At 40.7% G+C, this 24,900-nt stretch overlaps 1 protein-coding gene and 1 long non-coding RNA gene across 3 annotated transcripts in view; one reads left to right on the top strand and one right to left on the bottom strand.

The window, feature by feature from the left end:
• The window catches only part of dachb (dachshund b), a 106,729-nt gene that overhangs the window by 60,984 nt on the left and 20,845 nt on the right, over window positions 1-24,900 (top strand). For both annotated transcript variants that reach the window (XM_038731645.1, XM_038731646.1), the window contains exons 3-6: window positions 11,609-11,719; window positions 18,446-18,664; window positions 21,466-21,635; window positions 24,602-24,707. In XM_038731645.1, the coding sequence (XP_038587573.1) occupies window positions 11,609-11,719; window positions 18,446-18,664; window positions 21,466-21,635; window positions 24,602-24,707 (606 nt within the window). The remainder of the gene's footprint in view (window positions 1-11,608; window positions 11,720-18,445; window positions 18,665-21,465; window positions 21,636-24,601; window positions 24,708-24,900) is intronic.
• Window positions 24,641-24,900, bottom strand: part of LOC119912452 — a 52,264-nt gene continuing 52,004 nt past the window's right edge. Inside the window, exon 4 of the long non-coding RNA XR_005446157.1 lies at window positions 24,641-24,703. This is a non-coding gene — a long non-coding RNA (uncharacterized LOC119912452). The remainder of the gene's footprint in view (window positions 24,704-24,900) is intronic.

Below are 24,900 nucleotides of genomic sequence, written 5' to 3'. Positions count from 1 at the left end.
ATAAAACATCGGGATAGGACGGTGACATCAGGTGGCGGGGGCATATACTTAACTAAAAAAAAGTGGTATTATGATACAAGACGCGGCAGACACAGTGGATATCCTAGAAGCACGATCCAGGAAACAGTAAAAACACTCATGCTGATGTCCATCTGTACCACATTTCAATCGTTTGATAGGCTGTCATTAACAAGCAGAAAACAAATTGCAGTTGGAAATATCCGGAATAAAGACGAGTTGTCTTTTCGGCGACTTTATAAAACATGCTGATGGAGAAAGTCAGGGGAGCAGACATGGAGAGAGAGACAGAGAGAGGCGGGGCAAGCCGGTGTGTTTGCAGTTAGAGACCTGAGGTGGAGGTGTGAGTGTGGGAAGAAGAGAAGTCAGAGGCAGGTGCATAGCAGGTAAATTTACAAATTATAATAATAAAAATGTCTGAGGATTAAAACATGCTTTCACACAGTGGTATAATGTGAAAAATAAATATTTTTAATTTCTTTGCAGGGGGACAATTAAGATGGCCCAACCCTAATAGAGTCTTAAACCATTGAATTTAATCAGGTAATAGAATATCCAACCATTGACTTTATTAGATGATACATAACCCCTGACTTGTGTTTTATATTGTTACTTTTTATATGGACTTTATTGACCAGTAGAACCTTAAACATTGACTTTAAACGTCAATAGACCCTTGTCCACTGATTTTATTAAGCAAAAGAACACATACTTATTGACTAGTGCAGTATAACTTGAAACTATTGTTGTTATTGGGCAAAGAAATCCAGACTATTCACTATTCTTAGGAATTATACACCCTAAGAATCGACATTAATAGACAAAAGAACCAATAAGTAGCGACTTTAACTGAGACTTTAACAGAATGCTCAATCATTTACTTAAGAATAGAAACCTTTATTGTTGACTTAATTAGAGAATAACCAATAAGGGTTGTATTGCCTGATGCTTAACACTTGACTTCAGCAGGAAATAGAAGCTCTCATCATTGATATAAGTAGGCAATAGAACCCCAGAGCATAGACGCTTTCAGCGATAACAACATAAACAAACGGTACTGCGCATGTGCATTACTCTGGGCCAAACCTAACTTCCGCCAGACTTCCTCAAACAATCCATAACAAGTAAATAATGTTAGCTAGTATGGGCCTCTACAAAACTGCTTGCCCCTCCCTCTCCCTACCTACTTCCACTCCGTTTGCGCGTTCATGCGAAGGGTCCGCCACATTGAGTGCCATCTGAAACCAATGAGGGCGGAGTGGACAGTTAAACCCTCAAATGCTGAGTAAACACCGATGCCAGCTTGTTGAAGATGTGTAACACCCTTTGCTGCACGATGGGCGACCTTTCTTTCAAATGTGAGTTTCATGTGACTTTCATGCGACTTTGCTGGTTAACAACAGGATTTTTAATTTCCAAAGCTACACTAACATTTCATATCACCTTTCACAGGTTAACAACGTAGCTCAGAGGTTATATTGTGTTTTAAAAAAACAATACAACTGTTTTTTATTTGATACACATATTATAGCAGTGAGTGCAGCGGTAACGTCAGATCCTATTTATGCTGGGGAGAGGGTAGTTTGTCCGAAAGTTGGCCGCTGTATTTTTACCCTACGCGGGTTAGTTGGATCAAATACCCCTTTAGGGAGCTCGATTTGGCTGTTTGAGTTCACTTCGTGTCAGATTGGAAGTGGGGAGGGTCTAGTTTTGCAAAGGCTCCCAGTAATTAACAAACAGAACAGAAGTTAACTTTGGGCCAGGCACATCACCTTGGCAACGGGTCCGATGAAAGAGTCTATTGACTTTAATAAACGAAAGAACCAATGATCACTGGGACTAGAACCTCTAACTTTTCTTTTTTTTTATTGAACTGAACCTCTACATTGACTTTCAACAGGAAGTTGACACTACAGCTGTTACTGTCTTAAAACCCAGTCACTCTCTCAATGCATACGGAAAAACTTTATGGAAAGTTTTAATTGATTCTGGTGACCAAATGCAGTGCTTGAGACTTCCTGTCAAGCTGTTCAGACACAAAAACATCTTAAAGACTGTAAAAGGCAAAAACAATTACTCCAAAGCCACTGTCTGTGTCTATTAGAGAAGACACAAAATGGCCGCTGTAAAATGGTTCCAAATGGGCATCTTAGACTTCCAGTGAAAGCTAAAGATGGGCGACCTAAGTGCCCGAGTGCCGAGCTGAAATCTATTTGACTCAGCACAAGAGCAATTGACTGCATTTGTAAACTGGCACTCCGAGTGCTCGCAGGAAGAAAGGGGGGGAAAAAAACAAAAAAAAGGCCAGAACAGTGTGTTTCTAAATTCAGAACACAAAGAGCAATTTCTCTGTTTTCCTGTTTGTTTTATTCAAAGTGTCACTCCGTCTCTGAGAGTGTGTTCAGAGCACTTCGTCAGAGATGTAGGTACAGCGGATTAAATATTTACGACCACAGCCAAATGGGGTGGGTTTCACGCGAGCTCTGGAGGGGGGTTTAGGACTCTCAAAGATCACCCAACAGTCTCCACCAACGAAGTTGAAGCTATTAAAGACCATCCTGACGCACTGTGCTGTGGAAGGACACTGTCAGATCTCATTTAGAATAGGTGAATGCTTTTACTGAAAAATGCCTTACAGTAGCAGGAAATGGTTCACTTTTTTTATGATGGGTGGCGTTAATGACTTAGCCTAACTGTAGGACTATGTAGGACAGAGTCCTGGACATACAAAACGAGATGCTGTGTTGAGAACAGGACGTTTTGTTTCAGTTTTCACATGTAAAAAATCAAAAACTCACGTCAGGAAAGTAAAACGTATCTTGGAAGTTGAAAAAAGTCTGTGTATTCGATTTCGTTTGTCCTACTTTGCTACAGAAAGCTTAATTATTTGTTTTACTTTTTAATGTTGTCAGGTGTCAGTCTTTCCCAACCAATTATGCTCTTACTTTGAAAAGCCTGAAGTCAAACGTTTTGTCTTTCAAAACTTCAACATCTTATGTATATTTCGGGTTCACTTTGGCCAAAACAGCAGTGTGGGATTACATTATTTAAAGTCCAGGGTGCAAAAACACATTTTCGCCAAGTTCAGGGCAGACTTTATAGGAACACAACAAACTATACAACTTTCTGGTTCTTCCTCCTAAATTTATTCACACCAAAGTCATTAGGATTCATCAACCGGGGAAACATTAATGTCTATACCAAACTTTGTATGAATCCATTTTTTAAATCAGAGATATTTTGGTGGATCATGGTAGTGGTAGTCTATACAGTTTATCCTGCATCATGGATATCTGTACCAAATTTCATCTTGATCCTTGAGATATTTCAGTCAAAACTAAAGTGGTGGGCCAACCAAGATTGCCATCCCTAAAGCCTTTTGGCTAAAAGCAATAAAACAATGATTACAAATACAAACGAGGCAGGCGACATAACAAGGCCTAGAATAATGTCTGACATAGCACAAAAACTAAAATACAGATCTCTAAATATATACGTATCAGTTTGGACTTTCATATAAAGTGATGACTTCAATAATGATAATGTTAAAAACACTTTAATAGAACCACTTTTCCCATCGTTACAATCATCCTCTTGATGTCTGATGAGTTGACATCTCAGCCCTGGCGATGTTGATCATGTTATGCTGACGATTCACTTCTGTTCTGTCATAATCCTGTTTCTTACTTTTTTTTATTCTTCCTTACTGTCTTCTCCTCCTCTTTTCTCGCTTTTGTCCTTCAGAAAGCATTAGGATATGCACATGAAGGAAAAAGAGATGGGTAAACAATGTATGGACAACCCACCGGGGAACACACACACACACACACACACACACACACACAGGTCCTATATGATGCGTGTGTCTTTGAAGCCGTCTGTCAATCAATCACACACTAATTCCCAAGGTTCCATGGCCGCCATTAGAGACGGGGTCGATGCTCGGTAACTGTGGACACAGCGGACCGCCATCGATCTGAGAGAGAAAGTGTGTGTGTGTGTTTGATAGTCATGATGGAGAACAGTATTGTGGCTCTGCCTTCACTATTGATTGTCTTCTGGTTGCATTGAGGCGAAGCGGGCGTTCTGACTATGTGTGTGTCGGTAATGTATGTTTTGTGTGATTGTGTGTATGAGTTTGTATGTCCACCCGTGTGTGTGTGTGTGTGTGTGTGTGTGTGTGTGTGTGTGTGTAGGGCTGTTTCCTGTATCTGTATATGCATCTTTGTGTGTGTCAAGGTGTTCCTCAGTAATCAATTTGTGAATGCAGTCCTGACCCTCCAGATAGACTCCATTTTCATTTTTTATTGCAGCTTTCTTTTCTGTCAACCTTTTCCCCCCTCTTACCTCTAAAGTCTCAAATTTGAAAAACTATTTGCAACAGACATTTTAAAAATCTTGTGCCTCACTACCTTTAATACAGCCTGATAGTCTAATAATCCTTGAAAATGTTATGTCCAAATTAATTAACAATCACATTTTTCAGACATAGTTCAAGGGGTAAAGCAGTTTCAAAACAGACCGTCCTCCCGAAATATACGGCCATATAGCTCAAAGGTCTGGTAGGCCATGCCTTAGGAGTCATTGTTAAACGAGGACGTGTTGTTCAAAATGAGCACTCTATATAAAACAAATGGACCGTGAGGTCACCTGTGGACTACCATTTTTAAAGCCTGGAGTTTGGCATTTTGGCTGTTCTGCCATCTTGATTTTTTGCAACCGGACGTGATGGCAGCGCTAGCTAGCTTGGTTAGCTGGTTGCATCTGTAACTCATGTTAACTGTGATTTTAGCAGGGATCTAATTTTGGCTAGCTAAAAACAGGCTTAAAACAAAATGTACTTATCGGGAAAAAAAACAGTTGACTCCTAATAAGCTTTTTACAGTTAAATGTACACAGTGCAGAGGATAAAAGTCACCTCTAGCCTGATTAACAGGTTGGTAGCGACAGGTCAATCACAAGGCATACACTGCTTTATCATCATACCCTCTAAGTGGGACCATAATTTACTAAATGAACATCATACTGTATTGAAGACTTAAAACTAGCAACTGAGACCAAAAACTCATTAGAGAAAGTAGGGCTGTCCCCGACTAAGGATTTACATAGTCGAATCAGAATCGTCAAGTCCTGCCTATAGTCCTGTTGACTGATATTCGAATCGTGTGTTTTTGTGCGCGGTGATTGTGAGCCGAAGCTAAACTGAGGCTTATTGTTGACCATTCTCTCTCTCGCCTGCTATTCAGCGGTCTTGTGCAGAGTTTTTGCCGTGCGGCCGACAGCTGCATGCTGTTTAAAAACGATAAAAATATTCTTTGTGTGGTTCATCAACTGTGATAAATTATCCGAAAGTCCCCCGAGGTGCGGACAACTCGACAAACTGGTGAAGATGGGGATCCGTCTCTTCAGCAAGTGTTCCTCCTGCCACTACACACATCCACGCTGCGCCTACACATGCGCACCCAGGGTTACGGTTACAATTTTGGATTTATTCACGCACTTTAAAAACATTTATTGGAAGTTTTTTTTTCTTTCTACATGTTTATTTACAGCATTAAACATTTAAATGTATATTGTAAAAGGCTGTATATTAAGTTATTGAGAGAAAACTGGTAGATCTATGTAAAACGATGAGCACCCCCAAATCGCCAAAATGGCGTGATCCTTGTTTCGCTGCGAAGCTTCGACTGTGAGATTGACAGTCGAATCAGGCTCCGCCCATCGAAGCATCGAATCTTCGACTATTTGGGGTCAGCCCTAATTGAAAGTGTTTACTGGGGTGAAAAATCAAGTTGGAAAACGGGTCATTTTGCCATTAAGTCTAATGGAATCAGACATCTTTTTGTAACCAGTGGAGTCGCCCCCTGCTGGCTGTTAGAGAGAATGCAGGTTTAAGGCACTTTGACATCGGCTTCACTTTTCAGATCCGGAGATTCCCGCTGAGGCCAAACAGAGAGCAGCTGTACTCAAAGGAAACTAAGATGATTGACTCGATAGCTCACTACGTTAGAAAATGTCATCATGTGTTACATTTACTTTTTCTATTTCTATCCATCCGTTCTTGCTTCCTTCTTGTTTTCCGATACAGCAGCACCTGACGTTGTTCCCCCTTGTTTCTGTTTTGATCTAGTTGACCTCTTTGCCTTCATCCATCCCACTTCTTCATGTCACTCATTCTTCTTTCTGACTTTTTCCATTTCCAGACCTCTCTCTTCTTACTCACTAGCCTTTCCATCTTTATATCCTCTTGTCTCCATGTTTTTCCTCTTACTGCTTCCTTTCACATCAATCCTACTTCTTCCCTTCGCTTGTTTTCTCCGTCATTTTTTCACCTCTTAGTCTTCCACAGCATCCTTTTTGTTTTTTCCATTATCTTCACCTTTTAATGCATTTTTCATGAGCATGCTTACATCCTCTGTTGTAGTGGGAAACAAAATAACATAATACATTTAAAGTTGTTGTTTAGCATGGCTTGTATCACCAGTAAAGCATGTTAAAAAATTAGTCAGATGAAAAAAAAACTTTCACATATTATTTTCATCTGATTGACACTATTTGCTATAACCTTCATTTTAAGTAGGTGCTTATGAGCAGCAGCTCCTTATGGTCCTCTTCTCTTCATTTTTGGCCTCCTTTCCTCCATCCTGTTCCTCCACTCCTTTCCTCCTCCTTTCTCTCAGCAGGACAGCAGACAATACGTCTGGTCACTCTGCCTCAGGCTCTTTGACTGGACCTCTTTCTGTTGGTTTCTCTTTTCTCCCTTTTCCTGTCGCACTGGGTAGCCTTTGCTCATTAGGTGCACTTGTGAAATCACTTAAATCACTTACTGGTGGATAGTGTTAGGCAAGTATTACTTGGGCAAGTAATACTATTACTTTTCCCTGTAACTAGTAGTGTAACTAATTACTTTTCTAAAACAGTAATATTATTACAGTTACTAATCCAAGCAACGCTGTGTTACTGAATGCACCATCCTTGACGAAAATGCGCGACTGTATGGCAGCTCAGCGGCACCGGAGCTTATGTTGTTCAAGTCGGCTGCCACTAAACTAAAGGAAGAAAGGAGAACGAGGGAGAGTGGTGTTCTTTACACAGCTGTAAGTACTGCTATTATTGTGTCACAGTCTAACATGCAAAGAACATTGTCATCTATTGTAAACTCTGCAACCAGCAAAAAGTTTTCAACCGCAAACAATTCTACATTTAATTTATTGAAGCACGTTATACTTACAGAAAGAAACTCCGGCGGCTACTGTCACTGATGCTTGGACTTGTCAGGATAGAGTGGCGTTAACGTAACATTTAAAAAAAATAATGAATACTGCTCTTATAAATGTGCAAACAGTAGCCTAGTTCAAAAGTCGGGATTTGAGCTACTTTTATTTTTTATTTCAGCCGGTGGCATTAACAAACGTTAAATGTCTTGTAAAAAACACACTCCCTGCTGCTGTTATGAATATGATATTAGTTAATAAAGTCGGGAGAGACTGCTTTGTTTGGGGGTGAAGGGGAGTGGTAGTGAAAGCAGTGTGTCCCATACATACAGACAAATAAATCTATGTATGGGATAATTATCAAAGCTGACTGCCACATGTTGATTTTCTATTTTTTTTTACTTGTCGTAAAATCTTATTTGATTGAGGAGCTGTATTGTGGAGCATATATTCATGCAGCATCTCCTCTCGCTTGCCCGTTTTGTCTCTCTCTCATGAACACCGCTGCACAAACCTGTCCAGTTAAAACGTAGCTGGGTGTCCAGATTAGCGCCCCCCCCCCCCAAAAGTAATATTATTACTTTACTTATTGCGAGCAGATAAAGTCAACCTCCTTCGCGTTGCTGTGCATTACCACCTCCACTCTGCTAGATGGCGCTGTTGAAAAAGAACTACGGTCCTAGGACGGCGGGGGTCCTGAAAGAGCAGTCTCCGGTACTGCATCTATATAACACTGAACTTAATAGCAAACAGCTGCTTATTTACACATCCTGCAAATATCCAGAAACATTTGCATTTATTTAGAGTCGTGTTTCTGACTAACATTCACTCTCTTTTAGCTCTGTTTTTGGTCTCCACCAACTCCTGAGGAAAATGTCCGTCTCTTCAGCTGCTAAATGCTCCACTAGGTTCACTAGCTAGTCTCTAAGGCCCCCATCAGACAGAAAGCGTTTTGCAGGTTAGAAAACGCAAGGCACACAGCAATGCTTTTTATGGTTGAATTTGGAAATGAGCAGTGCGCTGCATTTATTTATGTTGCTAGGCAACCACCGAATCAGCTGTCCTGTCAATCTAATCAAAGATTATAGTGCCAGCGATCTGTAATCTGTGGTTTGCTGCAGTAATAGGCCTGTCATGTTAGCAGCAACTTCATCACAACTCACAGGTCTGTGTCTTTTGTTGCTAAAAACATCTGCTTTAATAAAATAGACAAGTGGAGGGCGCTTGCTCTGGCATTGTTTGAGGATGCGAGGTGCACAAAAATGCAGGAGACAGGGAAATGGACATCCGTGTGGGTACGAGACCCTCAGAAAGAGGAGGCACTGCTGGTAGTACCACCAGCTGGTCCAGTAGCTTCGTCTTAATGATGGTCGGTTCAAGGCTTATTTTAAGATGACTCAGGGAGAGTTTGTTGCAGTCTCCGGACAATTCAAGTACTGTAAACGTCCGTGACCACAACTAACAGCATCATTCATTTGATTGGACAATGGAAAAAAACGCAAATGACATCGGGCGCTTATGTGCTCAGAGTTGAATTTTTTCTCAACTTTGTGCTTCTTCAAAAACACAAGCCGCCCAGGGCGCATAAACAGCGCGTAGAAAGAAAACAGCTGAAAATACACTGAGAGTGAAACAAAACAGTAAAACTGCTGGTGGGGTATTGATTCTGTGTGTTCATCAGTATGAAAGACACCTTTCACATACATGTGACTAGGACGATTTTGGAAAATAATCTAATTGCGATTTTTTTATTACCAATATTGCAATTTAATATGCGATTAATTTTTAAGCTCTTTACCTCCTGTATTATTCAAAATGGACAAGCAGTGTATACACAATATTAGAAAGATAGAACTACACTGTTCTTTCTTGTGTTATGATGAATTAGGTAGAATTATTATTATGAGCAATGGTGGAGAAGATATATCAAATTATAAAAATATGAGAAAGATAATTTGAGTCAAATCATGGCATTAAATAAAATGATATGATTTCATCAGGTCGGCCTACCTACAGACCACAAGAAAAACTAACGTTAACTCACCACAGTAAGTGCTCAATACAAAACCCACAGTTCAACCACCACTTAAGGCGTCCTTATCTCAGTTCAAATCTCTTAGTCCATCTTTCTGTATCCCAGTAAGCAAACAAAAAAAAGAAAAGAAAATCAAGCGTCGCCTCTCGTGTTTAATAGACAAGCTCCTCCTCCCCCGCTGCCTCTGATGCTGGTAAGCGGCGCACTGGCTGTAACTGGGCAGTAACTCGGGACAGACTGGGCCTCTTTCGGACTTGTGAGTTTGGTCTGAAACGTCGTTTCACAGATATTTCCTGAGCTGACTGGTGGCTGTGTGTGTGACGCAGGCGCTTTACATTACGCTTACCTTACTACACGTGTCTTTCTGTTGTGCATTTTTTCTGTCGTCAAAGCCGCGGTTTTCACCCACCACTACCACCAAGTTACCGCGGGTGGCGGTTGCTACTTTCATTCCCTGTATGACACTAAAGTTTCTGTAATGTCAGCTTCTGTCAAGCTTAAGGCCATTGTACAACAAGAAGGCAAGGTACAGCGTAACGTCAGGAACTGCTTTCCGCTTATCGCAAATGCAATTCATCATTCAGCCCTACATGTGACAATGGCTCACAAGAAGAAAAAACACAGGTTTCCAGCCAAATATAATGCAAATTATGACAGAATTTTGAGAATATCTGCAAAAGAAAATGAAAGTTATGCGCGTTTCCACCCACTATTATGCAGATATTAGGAACAGTAGGTGGCACTTTTTATGTTCAAACACAAAATCTACATACATGCAGCCATCATAAGTTTTCTTCTTCATTGGATATTAAATAGGTTTACAGTTTAAAATGACCCCTCTCTGCAAAATGTCCCACCTCGACATCCTGTCTTTAAATTAATGGTGACCTTATCAACAAATAAAACAGAGAGCCACTCTGATCTTATATATTGGTCTTTTCTTTTATGGAAGCATCAGATTATGAAAAAATATACTTTTACATTATGAATTATCTAGAAAGGAGTGTCAGCGTGTCTAAAGACAAGATGACATAGGTCTCTACACAGCACAGTAAAAAAATACTGATGTTCTGTAATTCTAGAAAACAAGTTAATTTTAAATTATATTTTAAATTAATCTTTATATGCTGCACTGACATGAAATCTGACTATAGTAACGTCAACATACAGTAACTTAGCTGCCAGAGTGTTTTCCCTTCTTTTTCCCCACTTGTTTTACGAATTAGAAAAACAAACAAAAAAAATGGAGAAAATTAACCAATGGAGAATTTTTTAGCTCAACTGCAAGTTTTAAACTTTGTACCTCTGTAGTTAATTAAGGAACTCCAGTTTAGTTTAACCTGCACACAACACCCTCTTTCTCTCTTTCTACACCTCCCCCTTCATCCCTCCATCCTGCTTTAAATTAAATTTCAAACAAGGCAACAACTCCTCCCTCTCTACCTCCCACTACTGCTTTCCACCCCTCCCTCTGTCTTGTTTTCTTTATAGCTTGCAGACAACTGTACTGTGTGTGTAATGGACATTCCTCCAAGGCCGTCAACCGTGACTGGGGCAAAACCAACTGACCTACACACACACACACACACACACACACACACACACACAGTGGGATACAAGTATGCACAGATAAGCATGCATGCATTCTTTCTCTCTCTGTCACACACCTTTATATACGTGAAAGCAAACTGTACATACACACTGAGCACGATGCAAATGCTCATGTGCACACTTACAAATATAATAGTGGATTTACACAATAAAGCATGCTCTCTCTCTCACTTTCACACACACACACACACACACACAGGGTCATCGCTCTCACTCTGCTGGTTGTTGTGTATAGAAGTCAGTTCCAGGTCAGTGCACAGAGCCAGGGATCTTAGTCCATACAAAAGAGTGTGTGTGTGTGTGTGTGTGTTGGGGGGGTTGTTCTCTATGTGTGTGTTTTGTTTGTCTGCATGTGTGTATCAGTGAATATACATCAGCCCCAAGGCGTCTCAAAACAGCACTCACACCCTGAAACACTCCAACAAATCGCTCAAACTGAGAAGAGCATTTTGACAGCGACAGCCCGCCCCAACTTTCAGTATGTGTGTCACAGCTCACCAGCAAAGCATCATGGGTAAAAGGCAGGCAGCACCTGCAAGGGGCGAAGAAGAGCTCACAAAAGTATGATAACAGATATCGGAGTTGATGGAATTTATGGCAGCTGATAAATTCCAATACTGGTTGACAATTATGGGCGTCTTACCTCCAGTGAGAGTGTGCGCTGCTACAGATGTTTCTTATAATGCTGACGAAGGTAACAGTAGAGGGTGTGTGTGTGTGTGTCTCACAGGTCTGACAGCAGCAGCCATGGCTGAGCTCCAGAAGCTGCAGAAGATGAAGATGATGATGAGTCTCCAGAACGGCAACGAGTCAGACAACGACGACTTGCACTCCAACACAGGTAACAACACACACACAAGCAAAAAAAAACAGATAAACTGACAAAGGCTAAGTTCAGACTGCAGGCCTTAATGCTCAATTACAATTTTTTTCTCAGATCCGATTTTTTTGTTTGACAGTTCACATTACTGTTTAAATGTGGCCCATATCAGACTCCAGTGTGAACTGTCCATGGCCTAAAAGTGAAAAGTGCTCACTGAATCTGCTCGATTCAGTGAGCAGATGATAACAAGGAAGAGAAGAAGGAGAGTCATATGTTTAATAATAGCTTTTGTGGAGCTTTTTCGTTCACCGCGGCTCCCTCTACAGAAGAACTGTGACATCAGCTGCTCTAGAGTGACGTCAAAGTCACGTCAATTCCGACCTGAGTGTCCAGACTCAGGTCGCATTTAAAAAGATCCGATCTGTATCAGATTTGGACCACATATGAAAGTGCCAAATCCGAACTGGAAAAGATCAGATTCCATGTGACTTGGCCTGTTCACACTGCAGAGATGCTCACAAGTCTTTGAGCTAGAGTCCAAGTCAAGTCTCAAGTCTCTCGTGGTTATAATGAATGTTGTATCACCTGCTGCGTTCAATCCAGGTTGCTAATAAAACTGCATGGCTATAAGGAATTCTAATGCTATAAGTAACTGTAACCTGTTTTTCATTTACAGAGCACAACCATGTAATGTACAATGCAATTATTGACAGCTTATTAAATACTGTAAGTCAACACACTCCCCAGACTCTTAAACCCAGTGTAAGTTATAAATTAAAACTTATTAAATAAAACTGTGATGTTGCATAATCAACAATAAACCTGTAACCTGTTTTTAACTTACAGAGCACAACCATGTAGCCTAATGTACAATGCGTCTACAATTATTGACAGCTTATAAACTACTGTAAGTCAACACACCACCAGACTCTCAAACCAGTGTAACGTTATAACTAAATAAAACTGTAAGGCTACATGATCAACAATAAACCTGTAACCTCTTTCTAGCCAACGGCAATAATTAAGGTGATGGCAGCCAGCGGGACGTAAATAATTACGTTTATCGACCACCACAAGTTTGGCAAACGCTCATTCGTCTTTTCATAACGAACAACAGTCGGAGTAAACCTCTCGGAGGTCGTAGCTGAAGCAAGAAGCAAGCTAACGTTAGATGGCCAATGTTGAGCTAAACATGTTTACTCACCACAGGTTACTTAACCTATTTGCGTTCAGCGTTTCTTTGTTTGGGTCTTGTTTTATGAAGTTTTAAAGCCAAAGTTTATGATGAATGGCGGAGCAGCTGCCGGTGTTTGTTGTCCTCTGTCACGTGCGGCAGATGTTACGTGTTACGTAAGCAGGTTATAGCGAACGGAGGGAGGGAATAACGGCAAGCTCATCAGACGTTTCCTAAAAAATAAACATTGTTCACGAGTCCCGCACCTCGAGTCCGAGTCGAGTCTGAAGTCTTTTGAGGACGAGTCTCAAGTAGAGTCTGAAGTCACTGTGTGTGCGACTTAAGTCATACTCGAGTCTGAGTCTCTAACTCGAGTCCCCATCTCTGTCACACTGTCCTAAAAAAAGATCAGATCTGAGTCACATATGAGCAAAAAAATTGGATGTGGGTCACTTTGGCCTGTAGTCTGAACTTATTGTACTAAGTACAACTTGAAGTACTTGTACTGTAGAGAGAAATATTGTGCTTTATTACACCATGAATAACTTTTTACTGGACAGGAAGTTTGGAAATCTGTTAAGTGAAATAATCAACATTTTCATAATTTTTCTCACATGGCATAAAACCTTTGGGGGTCTTCAAATCTTCCATCCTCTGCCTTTTATTCATTTATTACTGTCCGTTCTCACACCTCCTCCTTCTTTTCTTACATCACTTAACATAATCCGTAAAACACATCTGTGGCTGCAGGGAGGAAAAAAGGAAACCAAAGGCAGAAGAGAAAGTTTTATTTAGTATTGAAACCCGAGCCACAGATCGTCTCTTCACTGGGATCAGTTTCAACATTTAAACTGACTGCAAACATTAAGATACATGACGGAGACTATTCATCTTCGTCTTCTCTGTCATTTGCTCCCTTCGTTTTCTGCTTCCTCGATTCAGATTTCTTTCCAACTCTTATTTCCTATTGAACTTGTTCTTCTTATCTTTTATACTGTAAAGAAAGAGGTGTACCTAAAGAAACCCTAACCCCATTTAGGTCTTTTTATTGTTTTGTTTTTTCCAGTAAATTGTTGTCTTAATCTGTTTGTTACTCAGTGCGTCAGATGGAATATACTTTCCCCCCCCTATTTATTTATAAGCAGTCTATAAATTCGTCACTTTTTAACGCCCTGGGTACTCCTTTAGCGTCGTTTTTGGATGTGTAGAGCCCCATAGTCAAGTTAGCAACAATAAATATGCAACATCTGGTTAGACTTTCAAAATAAAACTAGTAGTTAACATTGTGAAATGTCATAATTTGGTTAGGTTTAGGCACCAAAACTACTTGGTTAGGTTTAGGCTAAGATCATGTTTTGGGTTAAAATAACTACGTTACTTAAATTTACTGTATATTCTCATGTTTTATTGCTGTATTTTTACTTTGTAATTACCATTTTATTGTTGTATTTTTAACCTGTAAAGCAGGTTTTAAGTGTGCTATATTAATAGATATTGATATTAATATTAACTTAAGTCACGTTAAGTAACAACTTATGTAACCTAAATAACTTTTTGTTTCACACGGGAAACGAACACCGGTCTCCTGGGTGACAGTCTGTTTTCTGGCACACCTATCCCAGCCACCTCCTCGGACGTTTATGTTAAATATCCTATGCCTACCTTTAGCATTCATAAATTACGCTACACGTCTTCCCTTTTGTTGAACTATGACGCTAAGGGGATCCTCAGTGTGTTAAAAACTGACGCCATTGGGTCTTGACCACGTGTCCATATCTGATGGCTTGGGAGTGAGAACGGGTTCACACACAGACACTAAACACTCAATATTTCTAAAAAGTTGAATGCTTGTTATAATGTCCTACTTCTTCAGCACATATGATAATTAGACCCATTTCTGTAGCTGGATGTGGCAGCAGATACCAAAATACAACAGGAAGAGAATATAAAAAAATAACAAAGAGCAAGGAGATCACGTGTGGATGCCTGCAGCAATTATCCTTGATGTTAGTGACTGTCTCATTATAATGTTTAGTCTAAAAGTATCTATCAGGAAAAGGTACTAAAGTACTAAGTGACATATATAAAAACAAAACAAAGACTTAACACACACACACACACACACTTTACAGCCCACTCCATCTCTGCTGTGTTTGCTTCTCTAAATTATTAAAAAGACAGAAAACAAAAAGCAAAGAGAAAAGAAAAAAGCGAGCGTGCAATCTTTTCTTCTGTTTCCACCCAGACTCCCATGTTTCTATTTTTCTTTCTCCTCTTGAATTTCTTCCTTTTCTTCAGCTGACCTGGCAAATGGACTGATAGAGTTACACTTCCTCCATTCTCTCGTTTTATTGTCTTTCGCGCTGTCGTTTTTAAAAAAATTTATTCCCTCCGCCTCTTCTTCCTCCTTCTTTTATTTCATTCAGAGTGGGGTTTTTTTGTTTTGTTTTGCAAGTGCGTGGAAAACCTTTTCATTGTCCGACCTTATTTTCTTTGTAAGAGACACTCACATCGGCCTGGGAAACTCCAGCAGACAATAGAGCAGAGGAACAAGTGTACGAATGAAAAAGAAAATAAAGTGAGGGAGGACAGAGGGGAAAAACAGACTCATAATGAGAGAAAGGGATATTTAGGGCGAGAAGAGTTTGGTGTTTGATGGGTGAAAGTCGATCGCTCTGGCTTGTCCAGCTTGCAGTGACAGTCGTATCTGTTTTGTTTTCATCATAGAAATGAGAAAACCACAGAGAGGGTGAATGAGAGGAGAGATGGAGAAAGAGACGCATTTATTTGTCAATGGAAAACATGTCTTTGTTTTTGTCAATGAGAGAGGTGTAGAGTCTACACAGAAAGTTTAAGTGTGTTTGCTAGTTAAATTGAGTTTTTATTAGTTTCAGTGTTATTCTGTTTTTTGTAATATGGGTTGTTTTCTCACGACTTTCGCCGCCATGATCCCAGCCGAGGGGGCGTGGACTAAAAACTGACACAAAATGGAAGATAGATTTTATATCCATCCAAAATACTAAGCTTATGTAAGTCCTATGAAATAAACTGACAAAGACCAAAACTAAAGTCTTTTACTCTATAATCTTAGTTTTTAGTTAGTTATTATTTTTATTTCAGTTAACAAAGATGTTTTTTCACACCTAGTCTTCATTATTTCGTTAGTTTTTGTTAACGATAATAACCTTGGGAACAAAGCCAAAAGTGTAAAAACAAAAGAGGTTAGGAAAGAGACAATAGAGCGAGGAAAAACAGAGGTTGACATTTCTGGTAAAGTTCACTGTGAATGTTTTTGATAACTGAATTAAACTGAGAAGTGTTTAAAACACAAATAAACAACTATTTTTTTCAGGTGGAGTGAGTGTGTAGAAGTGTTTGACCATCATCTCTCTTAGCTCAAGGTTGCATTTGGTCATATATGGACAAAAACAGATGTGGGTCTGAAGACCAAGACGGAAAGAGAAAAGACAAGCACGTAAATTTGAGTTAAACTGAACTGAATTAAATTCGAGTGGAGCGAGGGCAAAAGAGCAAGTGAGTGAGAGAGAAGAGGAGACGGAGGTAGATGAGAGATGGAAAGAAAGAAAGTGACGGAGGAGAGAGAAGAGAGGCAGAGAAGAAGAGGACAAGGCCAAGGAAAAATTGAATAGTGTGTGTGTGTGTGTGTGTGTGTGTGTGTGTGTGTGAGATGTGAACATCTGCCCATCTGTTTATACTTCTTTTCTTCCCTGGTGTAAATGGCAGAGGGGATGAGGCCCAGCTGTCATCCACACACACACACACACACACACACACACACACACACACACACAGCGCAGGGAATTCAGTAGGCAATAATAGAGAGAGACTGTTGCTAATTCAAACTAATGGAGGGAGATGAAGATGGATGAAAGAGGGAACGGGGGAGCAGAGAGAGAGATGTGGAGGGTGAGAGAGGCAGCCTTGCAGAGAGAGAGAGAGAGTAGAGAGGAAGAGAAGAATGAAGGTGTGAAGACGGAAAGTGATTGTTTCAAGATATTTTCAAAGTTCATCTTAAAGATAACAACCTGGTTTAATATTTGCCATAATGATGATATAATGATCATCATACGATATATTAAGGTTGTGTTATGTGACACAATATAATACTTTTGGCAATGTTTAACACATGATTATATTCCTATTTATAAATGTATTTGATTTACTTTCATTAAACCGGTTTGTCGCCAGTTATAAGGATCCTTGTTTAAAGCAATTTTAAACAAGAAGTACTTTTAAATGTTTGTTTTTATGAGCATATCGGTTAAAATAGATTTTCTTTCACTGTCGAGTTCCCACACATGCAAAAATTCCTGCTATAAAAACACATCAGGTTACTGTAAATAAGATCAGAAATGCAAAAACCTAAATAAGCATTATGTCTGTAATATGTTACTAACAAAATCATCAGTAATAATATTTATGTTACAAGTCATTTATCAAAGGATTTGTTAAATGACAGATTTATGCGGTAAATGTTTTTCCTCTCGATATCCATATTACATCTGTTTTCTAGTAGTATTGATAATGAGTCCTAACGTTTTAAGAGTACTATCAGCCGATGATTAGAATGAGTTCAAGATACACTTCATGGTTTGTTTCAGTGTCCAGCAGCGCCACACAGCCCTGACATACTAAGATCACTGAAACATTAAACCGTACAGAGTTTTTAATCAACCATTCACCTGCAGGTATCCAACAACCAAACACAGCACTTAACCTTGGTGTGAACTGACCATAAACAAACTTGAAAATGAATCATGTTTAGTTTTTCCTTTTTTACCAGTAGCCATGGTATAAATATGGTAATGCACTCTGAGGTGTCCTGGTATAGAGAATAATGCACTTTGCTTCCACCAAGTCAGTTTACCCTTCACTGAACCCCTCCCCTCAGCAGCGATTGTCCCAATCATAGCTTCCAAACTGTCAGATGTCGAAGCATTGTGTGTTTAACTTTTCGTAAGCCTTTCCAAAACCAAAACAACATGAGCAACAGTGTAATGAATGAATAAAACAGTGTGTACAGTGTGTACAACTTAAGCTGCAAACGTCAGCATGTCTGGCAAACTGGCTTATTGCACACACTAGCAGCACTAACGTAGCGTTAACCCAGTCAGTGTATCATTAGCTAAGGACATTATTTTGTGTGGTTACAAATTACGTTAGAAAAAGCAGTGTAGCATTTACCCATCACGTCTGGGTGTGGTGGGGTCCTGGATGCAACTAGACAAATCAAAATCAGTGTAACATTAGTGGCTTGATAAGATATGCTAGCGTCAGTCGACACTTCATTTGGCAAAAGTCAGTAAGGGGAATGGGGCTTAGCGAACTGTCAAATAGTTTTGAACATAGGTCACATCTTGTAGTGCATTATGACTAATATTCACAATGTGTGTGTATTATTAAGAAGTCACATTTTTAAAATTTATTGCTAAAGTTTTTGATCAATTTGGAAAATAGCAAAGAGAATATATATATATATATATATATATATATATATATATATATATATGTCCAAAGATTCAAGCCTCTGTGTGTCTGTCTTTACCCAGGAGGGAGTGAGTGTTCCTGGGATAAAGAGCGTCTGACCAGCCCCTCAGCTGGAGCCCACAGTGGAGGACCAGGAGGTGGAGGAGCACCAGTAGGAGCAGCGGGAGGAGGAGGTGGTGGAGCAGCAGGAGGAGGAGGCGGCAGCGGTGGGAGGGGGCCGGCCCTTGGAGCTGTCAATCAGCAACAACTCCAGCAGCAGCAACAGCAGCTACTGGCTAATAGTAAGTACACACATATATAATAATAGATATATCTCCAAACAGACAGAACACTTACACCAACTACGTGGAGAAAGGGCAGAAACACACACACACACATTTTCAGTGTGTTTGTGTGTGTTTTAAAGGGGTGGCAATATTTGTTAATGTACGCCATTTAATCTGTTTCCATCTCCTATATTAACACTCTGCCTGGATTAATCAGCACACACTCTAATAAATGACTCAATTTATCAAACACACACACACACACACACACACACACAAACAAACAGAAACACACTCATACTCGCTCTTTTTCTTAGTGCAGATGTAACGTATTTATACACACACACACACACACACACACACACACACACTGGGCAGTGGGAGGTGACAAACACTCACATTGATTATTCTATCACTTCAGTTGTCTCAACAACAGCAATCAGTGTTATTGTTTCATTGGAATGAAAGCAGCCGCTGCAGTATTTTTTTTTGTGTGCGTGTTGTCGACAGCTGAGACAACACCTCTCAAGAGTGTACGTCTTGTGGGGAGAGAGCTTGCATTTTAGGGTCAGATGAGGGGGTCAGGGGTCAAAGGTCAAGGGTATGCTTTTTGGAGGTTCAGGGTTAAAGGATGAATTAAAGTTAATGGAACGTCCTTACAAATGCGGTGTTGTGTGTCTATGTGGAAAGGAGGAGGAATGAAAGAAAAGAGAACAAAGTGAGAGATGGCTGAAGAAAGAGGTGTGGAAAGATAAAATGGTGAAAGAGAGATGATAAAACTTTTTGCTAGAGAATGAAGGGGGGGGATGGAGGAAAAAAAGCAAAAAGAACAAACTATGAATGAAACGAGGTAAGGAGAGAAACACAAGGGAGTAAAAAGAGAACGGAAAAAGAGGGATGAATAAAGCAATAGAAACAGTAAAATATATTGCGGGACAGCACAAAATTAATAAGACAGACAGGAAAAACACAAAGGGGAAAAGGGAAAAAACATGGAAAGAACAACAAAATGAAGCTCTGACCTCCTTTCACTTTCGCCTCATCACCCTTTAACCCTTTGACCTCCATATTTTCTCCTCTGCCTTTCTTTCTCTCCCTCCTCCCTTGCTTTGTCAACTTTTATTAGCGAGACATTTGACACTGGGATGACACCTCTCCCTCTCGCTCTCCTCAAGGTTAAGTTCAACCCAAGTTCACAGACACGACATCATCCAGTCTTTCTCTCTGTTGTTGCACAAAGGCTTCAGTCCACAGTTTATCGAAAAAAACAAAGAGAAAATACGGATTGGAGATTTGATGTGATGCTGCCTGCAGTTTGTAGATGGTACGAAGTCAAAGTGGCTAATCAGAACCAAGATCAATGACTTGTTTCACTTACCAGAGAAATAACTTTGTATCAATACGTTTTTCCCCACGGAGTCTCGAGTACATGTCCTGAAAACGAACACATTAAATAGTAGTGACAGTCTGGTGATCCAGATGGCTGACTGTATGGGTAACAAACCTCCTGATGATGACAAACCAACGATAAAAATGTGGACTCCAGTGTTATAACTTTACCTTGAATAATAGTGGAAAAAGCTGACGACATACAATTTTATCAATCAGTCAATGGAAAAAAAGAGATGTTATAACACGTGAAAAAAACTTTTCCAAAAGCTCTTAAATTGCAGCTGCTAAGTGAAACGTTACAGCTTTACATCAGTTCTACAAGCGTACAGACTCCAGTGTGATTTGGCCACCACCTAAATGTGACCTGCATGTGCAAAATAATACACCGTTGTACAGAAATAAACATGGAGGCCAAGTTGACTTCAGATAAAAGAAAGGGAATGCGTGCAAGCAAATGATAGGGGATGAGGTGTGGAATTTTTTCTTACACAGCGGCTCCCGCTAGTGCATTGTTGTGACGATGTCACATAAATTTTGATGCGACTATGAAGTAGTAGTCCAACAGAGCTCTGCGTGCCAAACAATGCTGACAACAGTGGAACCGGATGTGCACGGAAGCTAGCTATTGAGAAGCTTGAGTGAAATTAAATCAATGTTGTAATCCCAAAAACTGAAGTAAAAAACTAATTTATTAAAAGCAGTTTACTCCGAGCTCCTCCCGCAGGCAAACGGGGTAGCATAATCCAGTACGACTACGGGTGTTTATTTGTCCGAAAGCTGAAGCGTTGCTCCCTGCTCCTCCCCCAACTTTAGCAGCTCTCCGCCAGCCAACAGATTTTCAACCGCCCGCTCTGCCTGGCCCTCTCCACACAACGCACTGAAGCCGTCGGTGACGTACGGACAATCTCAACGCTGATAGGCTATCGCGACTCGGCGTCATGCGACTTTCTCGCTTGTTGAAAATATTCAACCTTCCTTCGCTTTGCCGGCACCGCCCCCTTTGTGTCGCTTCGCGCCGCCCGACAGGAAATCACGGCTCTACGCGTCCTTTGCATTGACTTTGTATGTAAACTCACCGACCCTAACGCTCGCTTCGCTTTTGGCCTGAAGACACCATTAGACATCCACCGAAGAAAACATCAATTCTGTATGGAGCGATGAGGAGACTAGCCTTCCTCAAAATAATTCATTATGTCATTTCATCACATTTTCACTCTTTTATGACGTCATCTCATTGAGCCCTGTTCTCCTGCAATGGTAACATATTTATGTTTAAATATTCTAAACGTCATTACCATTAAAAGCCCACCATGTGTCTATTTTAGAATATTAACTGCACTGTGAAACAAACTGGAAATTTCGGAATAAAATCACGAGGCTGTTACCTGCTTGGTCCTTCTCTTTAACCTCCCCTCCTCTCTCAGGGTTGGACCTGCCCTTCATGATGATGCCCCACCCTCTGCTGCCCATGGGCCTGCCGCCTGCATCTGTAGCCATGGCGATGTCACAGATGAACCACCTCAACACCATCGCCAACATGGCCGCCGCAGCCCAGCAGATACACACTCATGTACACCGCGCGCCTGTCATCAAGGTAAAACAAACACACACACCTTTTTGAAATGACAACCATGGAGGACCCCGGTAAAAGTTCCTCAGTAGGAGTCAAGGAGTACTTTAGGGGTTTCTTTCATGTGTGTGGATACATGTTACCGAAGGCCTGCCATTACTCTGGAGGAATGAATGAGTTAAAAAGTCTTTATGGGTTGAGATTTCCAGTTGATCAGTTCAAGAAGCCTCTTGAATGAGTGAAGCAGCATCTTTAAAACCTAGCAGACAGTTGGCTTTTCTGCATAATACTGTAGCAAAGCCAAATCACTCTGATGTGGCAGACTATATGTCGTCATAAGAGATGGCTGAATTGTCTGAATGTTGGGAGTATGTGCAATATTCATTTTGTTGGCTGCTGTTTATCAAAGAAAAAGAGGATATTGCAATACATAACAGTACCTTACTCCAGCGGTATAGGACACACTTATTTGGTGTATCTCAAATCACAATTCATAACTGCAAATCTGCATTATTCCACTGGCAAAATAAGATTATTTCTTTGTATATTTTATTTGAAATCACCATATTTCTTGAAGGTTACATCTTAGCTCACATTTTAATTCTTCTTAATTCTTAATAAACAGTGAGGAAAATAAGTATTTGAACACGCTGCTATTTTGCAAGTTCTCCCACTTAGAAATCATGGAGGGGTCTGAAATTGTCATCATAGGTGCATGTCCACTGTGAGAGACATAATCTAAAAAAAAAATTCCAGAAATCACAATGTATGATTTTTTAGCTATTTATTTGTACAGCTGAAAATAAGTATTTGAACACCTGTCTATCAGCTAGAATTCTGACTCTCAAAGACCTGTTAGTCTGCCTTCAAAATGTCCACCTCCACTCCATTTATTATCCTAAATTAGATGCACCTGTTTGAGGTCGTTAGCTGCATAAAGACACCTGTCCACCCCATACAATCAGTAAGAATCCAACTACTAACATGGCCAAGAACAAAGAGCTGTCCAAAGACACTAGAGACAAAATTGCACACCTCCACAAGGCTGGAAAGGGCTACGGGAAAATTGCCAAGCAGCTTGGTGAAAAAAGGTCCACTGTTGGAGCAATCATTAGAAAATGGAAGAAGCTAAACATGACTGTCAATCTCCCTCGGACTGGGGCTCCATGCAAGATCTCACCTCGTGGGGTCTCAATGATCCTAAGAAAGGTGAGAAATCAGCCCAGAACTACTCGGGAGGAGCCGGTCAATGACCTGAAAAGAGCTGGGACCACCGTTTCCAAGGTTACTGTTGGTAATACACTAAGACGTCATGGTTTGAAATCACGCATGGCACGGAAGGTTCCCCTGCTTAAACCAGCACATGTCAAGGCCCGTCTTCAGTTTGCCAATGACCATTTGGATGATCCAGAGGAGTCATGGGAGAAAGTCATGTGGTCAGATGAGACCAAAATAGAACTTTTTGGTCATAATTCCACTAACCGTGTTTGGAGGAAGAAGAATGATGAGTACCATCCCAAGAACACCATCCCTACTGTGAAGCATGGGGGTGGTAGCATCATGCTTTGGGGGTGTTTTTCTGCACATGGGACAGGGCGACTGCACTGTATTAAGGAGAGGATGACCGGGGCCATGTATTGCGAGATTTTGGGGAACAACCTCCTTCCCTCAGTTAGAGCATTGAAGATGGGTCGAGGCCGGGTCTTCCAACATGACAATGACCCGAAGCACACAGCCAGGATAACCAAGGAGTGGCTCTGTAAGAAGCATATCAAGGTTCTGGCGTGGCCTAGCCAGTCTCCAGACCTAAACCCAATAGAGACTCTTTGGAGGGAGCTCAAACTCTCAGCGACCAGAAACCTGACTGATCTAGAGAAGATCTGTGTGGAGGAGTGGGCCAAAATCCCTCCTGCAGTGTGTGCAAACCTGGTGAAAAACTACAGGAAACGTTTGACCTCTGTAATTGCAAACAAAGGCTACTGTACCAAATATTAACATTGATTTTCTCAGGTGTTCAAATACTTATTTGCAGCTGTATCATACAAATAAATAGTTAAAAAAATCATACATTGTGATTTCTGGATTTTTGTTTTTTAGATTATGTCTCTCACAGTGGACATGCACCTACGATGACAATTTCAGACCCCTCCATGATTTCTAAGTGGGAGAACTTGCAAAATAGCAGGGTGTTCAAATACTTATTTTCCTCACTGTATATCTGTATACCCAAGTAAAGTCTTTAGCCGTGTTTCCATCAATGTATTTAATGCGCATTTTGAAGTATCACATTGGAAAAGGTTGATAGAAACAGCAGAGTTTTTATGCTCACTTGAGGTGGGTTTTTACATTTGTCAAAAAAGAGTGAATGCGCTAAATGGGAGATGGAAACACTTTTGCTGATTAAGTTCTATCGTAGCGAACTTGTCGCTATCCGCGTCGTGCTGGATATTCGCGTAACGTGCGGAGACATGGCTGGTAGCAACTTGGCCGCTTGAAACACATTTCAGAGGACCTCTTTCCATTTTTCTAAGATCAATGGTCCTGAGGTCCATGCGACTGGTTTTGTTTGTGGTTTGGAACTCATACGTCTTGTTTACTTTTGTTTTGTTTTTTCGCGACATTTCAAAAGGCCGCTTAAAATTCACCTGACAGCTAGATGGAAACATGGTTTATGTGGGGACACAGACTCTGGCCTTACAGGTATTATAAATTGCGAACGTTGTGTCTTCTTCACTGTCCGTGCCGCTGTGCCCATGATGGGAACCATCATGCAGTGCAGCATGCGTGACCGGTGATCCGATTGCCCACTGATCGGCCCCAGTCACGGCAAATAAAGCTGATCTGATTCCGGTCACCAGCTGATCGCTCCAACATGTTAGCGTCTTCTCTTTAATCAATGTCTGACACCAGTAACCCATAGTGACTTCACAGGTTGAAGGGTTGTATCGATACTCTTAGTGACCTCCTTCATTCCTTCTCCCTCTCTCCAGGAGAGGGTGTGCGACAGTCCCTCTCTCTCTCCATCTGTTGACGAGACCAACACTCCTCTGCAGTCGCAGCCCAGCAGCTCGGCCTCCAGCTCGCCTGAAAGACTGGGTATGTACACACAAACACATTTTGATTATCAATTATTCATGTAAGTCAATTTTTAAGAAAAAATGTTATCCAGTGGTTCCCTTAGTCATTTGTAAACCAAACATCTTTAACTTTGGGTATCTGTTGGTTTGACAAAACACTTCAAGGCTATGTCTATAAAAAGCCAATCAACTGATTGATTAATGGAGAGAAG

Source organism: Micropterus salmoides, unplaced genomic scaffold (genome assembly GCF_014851395.1).
Source record: "Micropterus salmoides isolate LMB-PRFRI ecotype aquatic unplaced genomic scaffold, ASM1485139v1 Ms_hic_scaffold_2, whole genome shotgun sequence".
In the NCBI taxonomy this organism is placed as follows: domain Eukaryota; kingdom Metazoa; phylum Chordata; class Actinopteri; order Centrarchiformes; family Centrarchidae; genus Micropterus; species Micropterus salmoides.
This window is presented reverse-complemented; position numbering and strand designations above follow the sequence as displayed.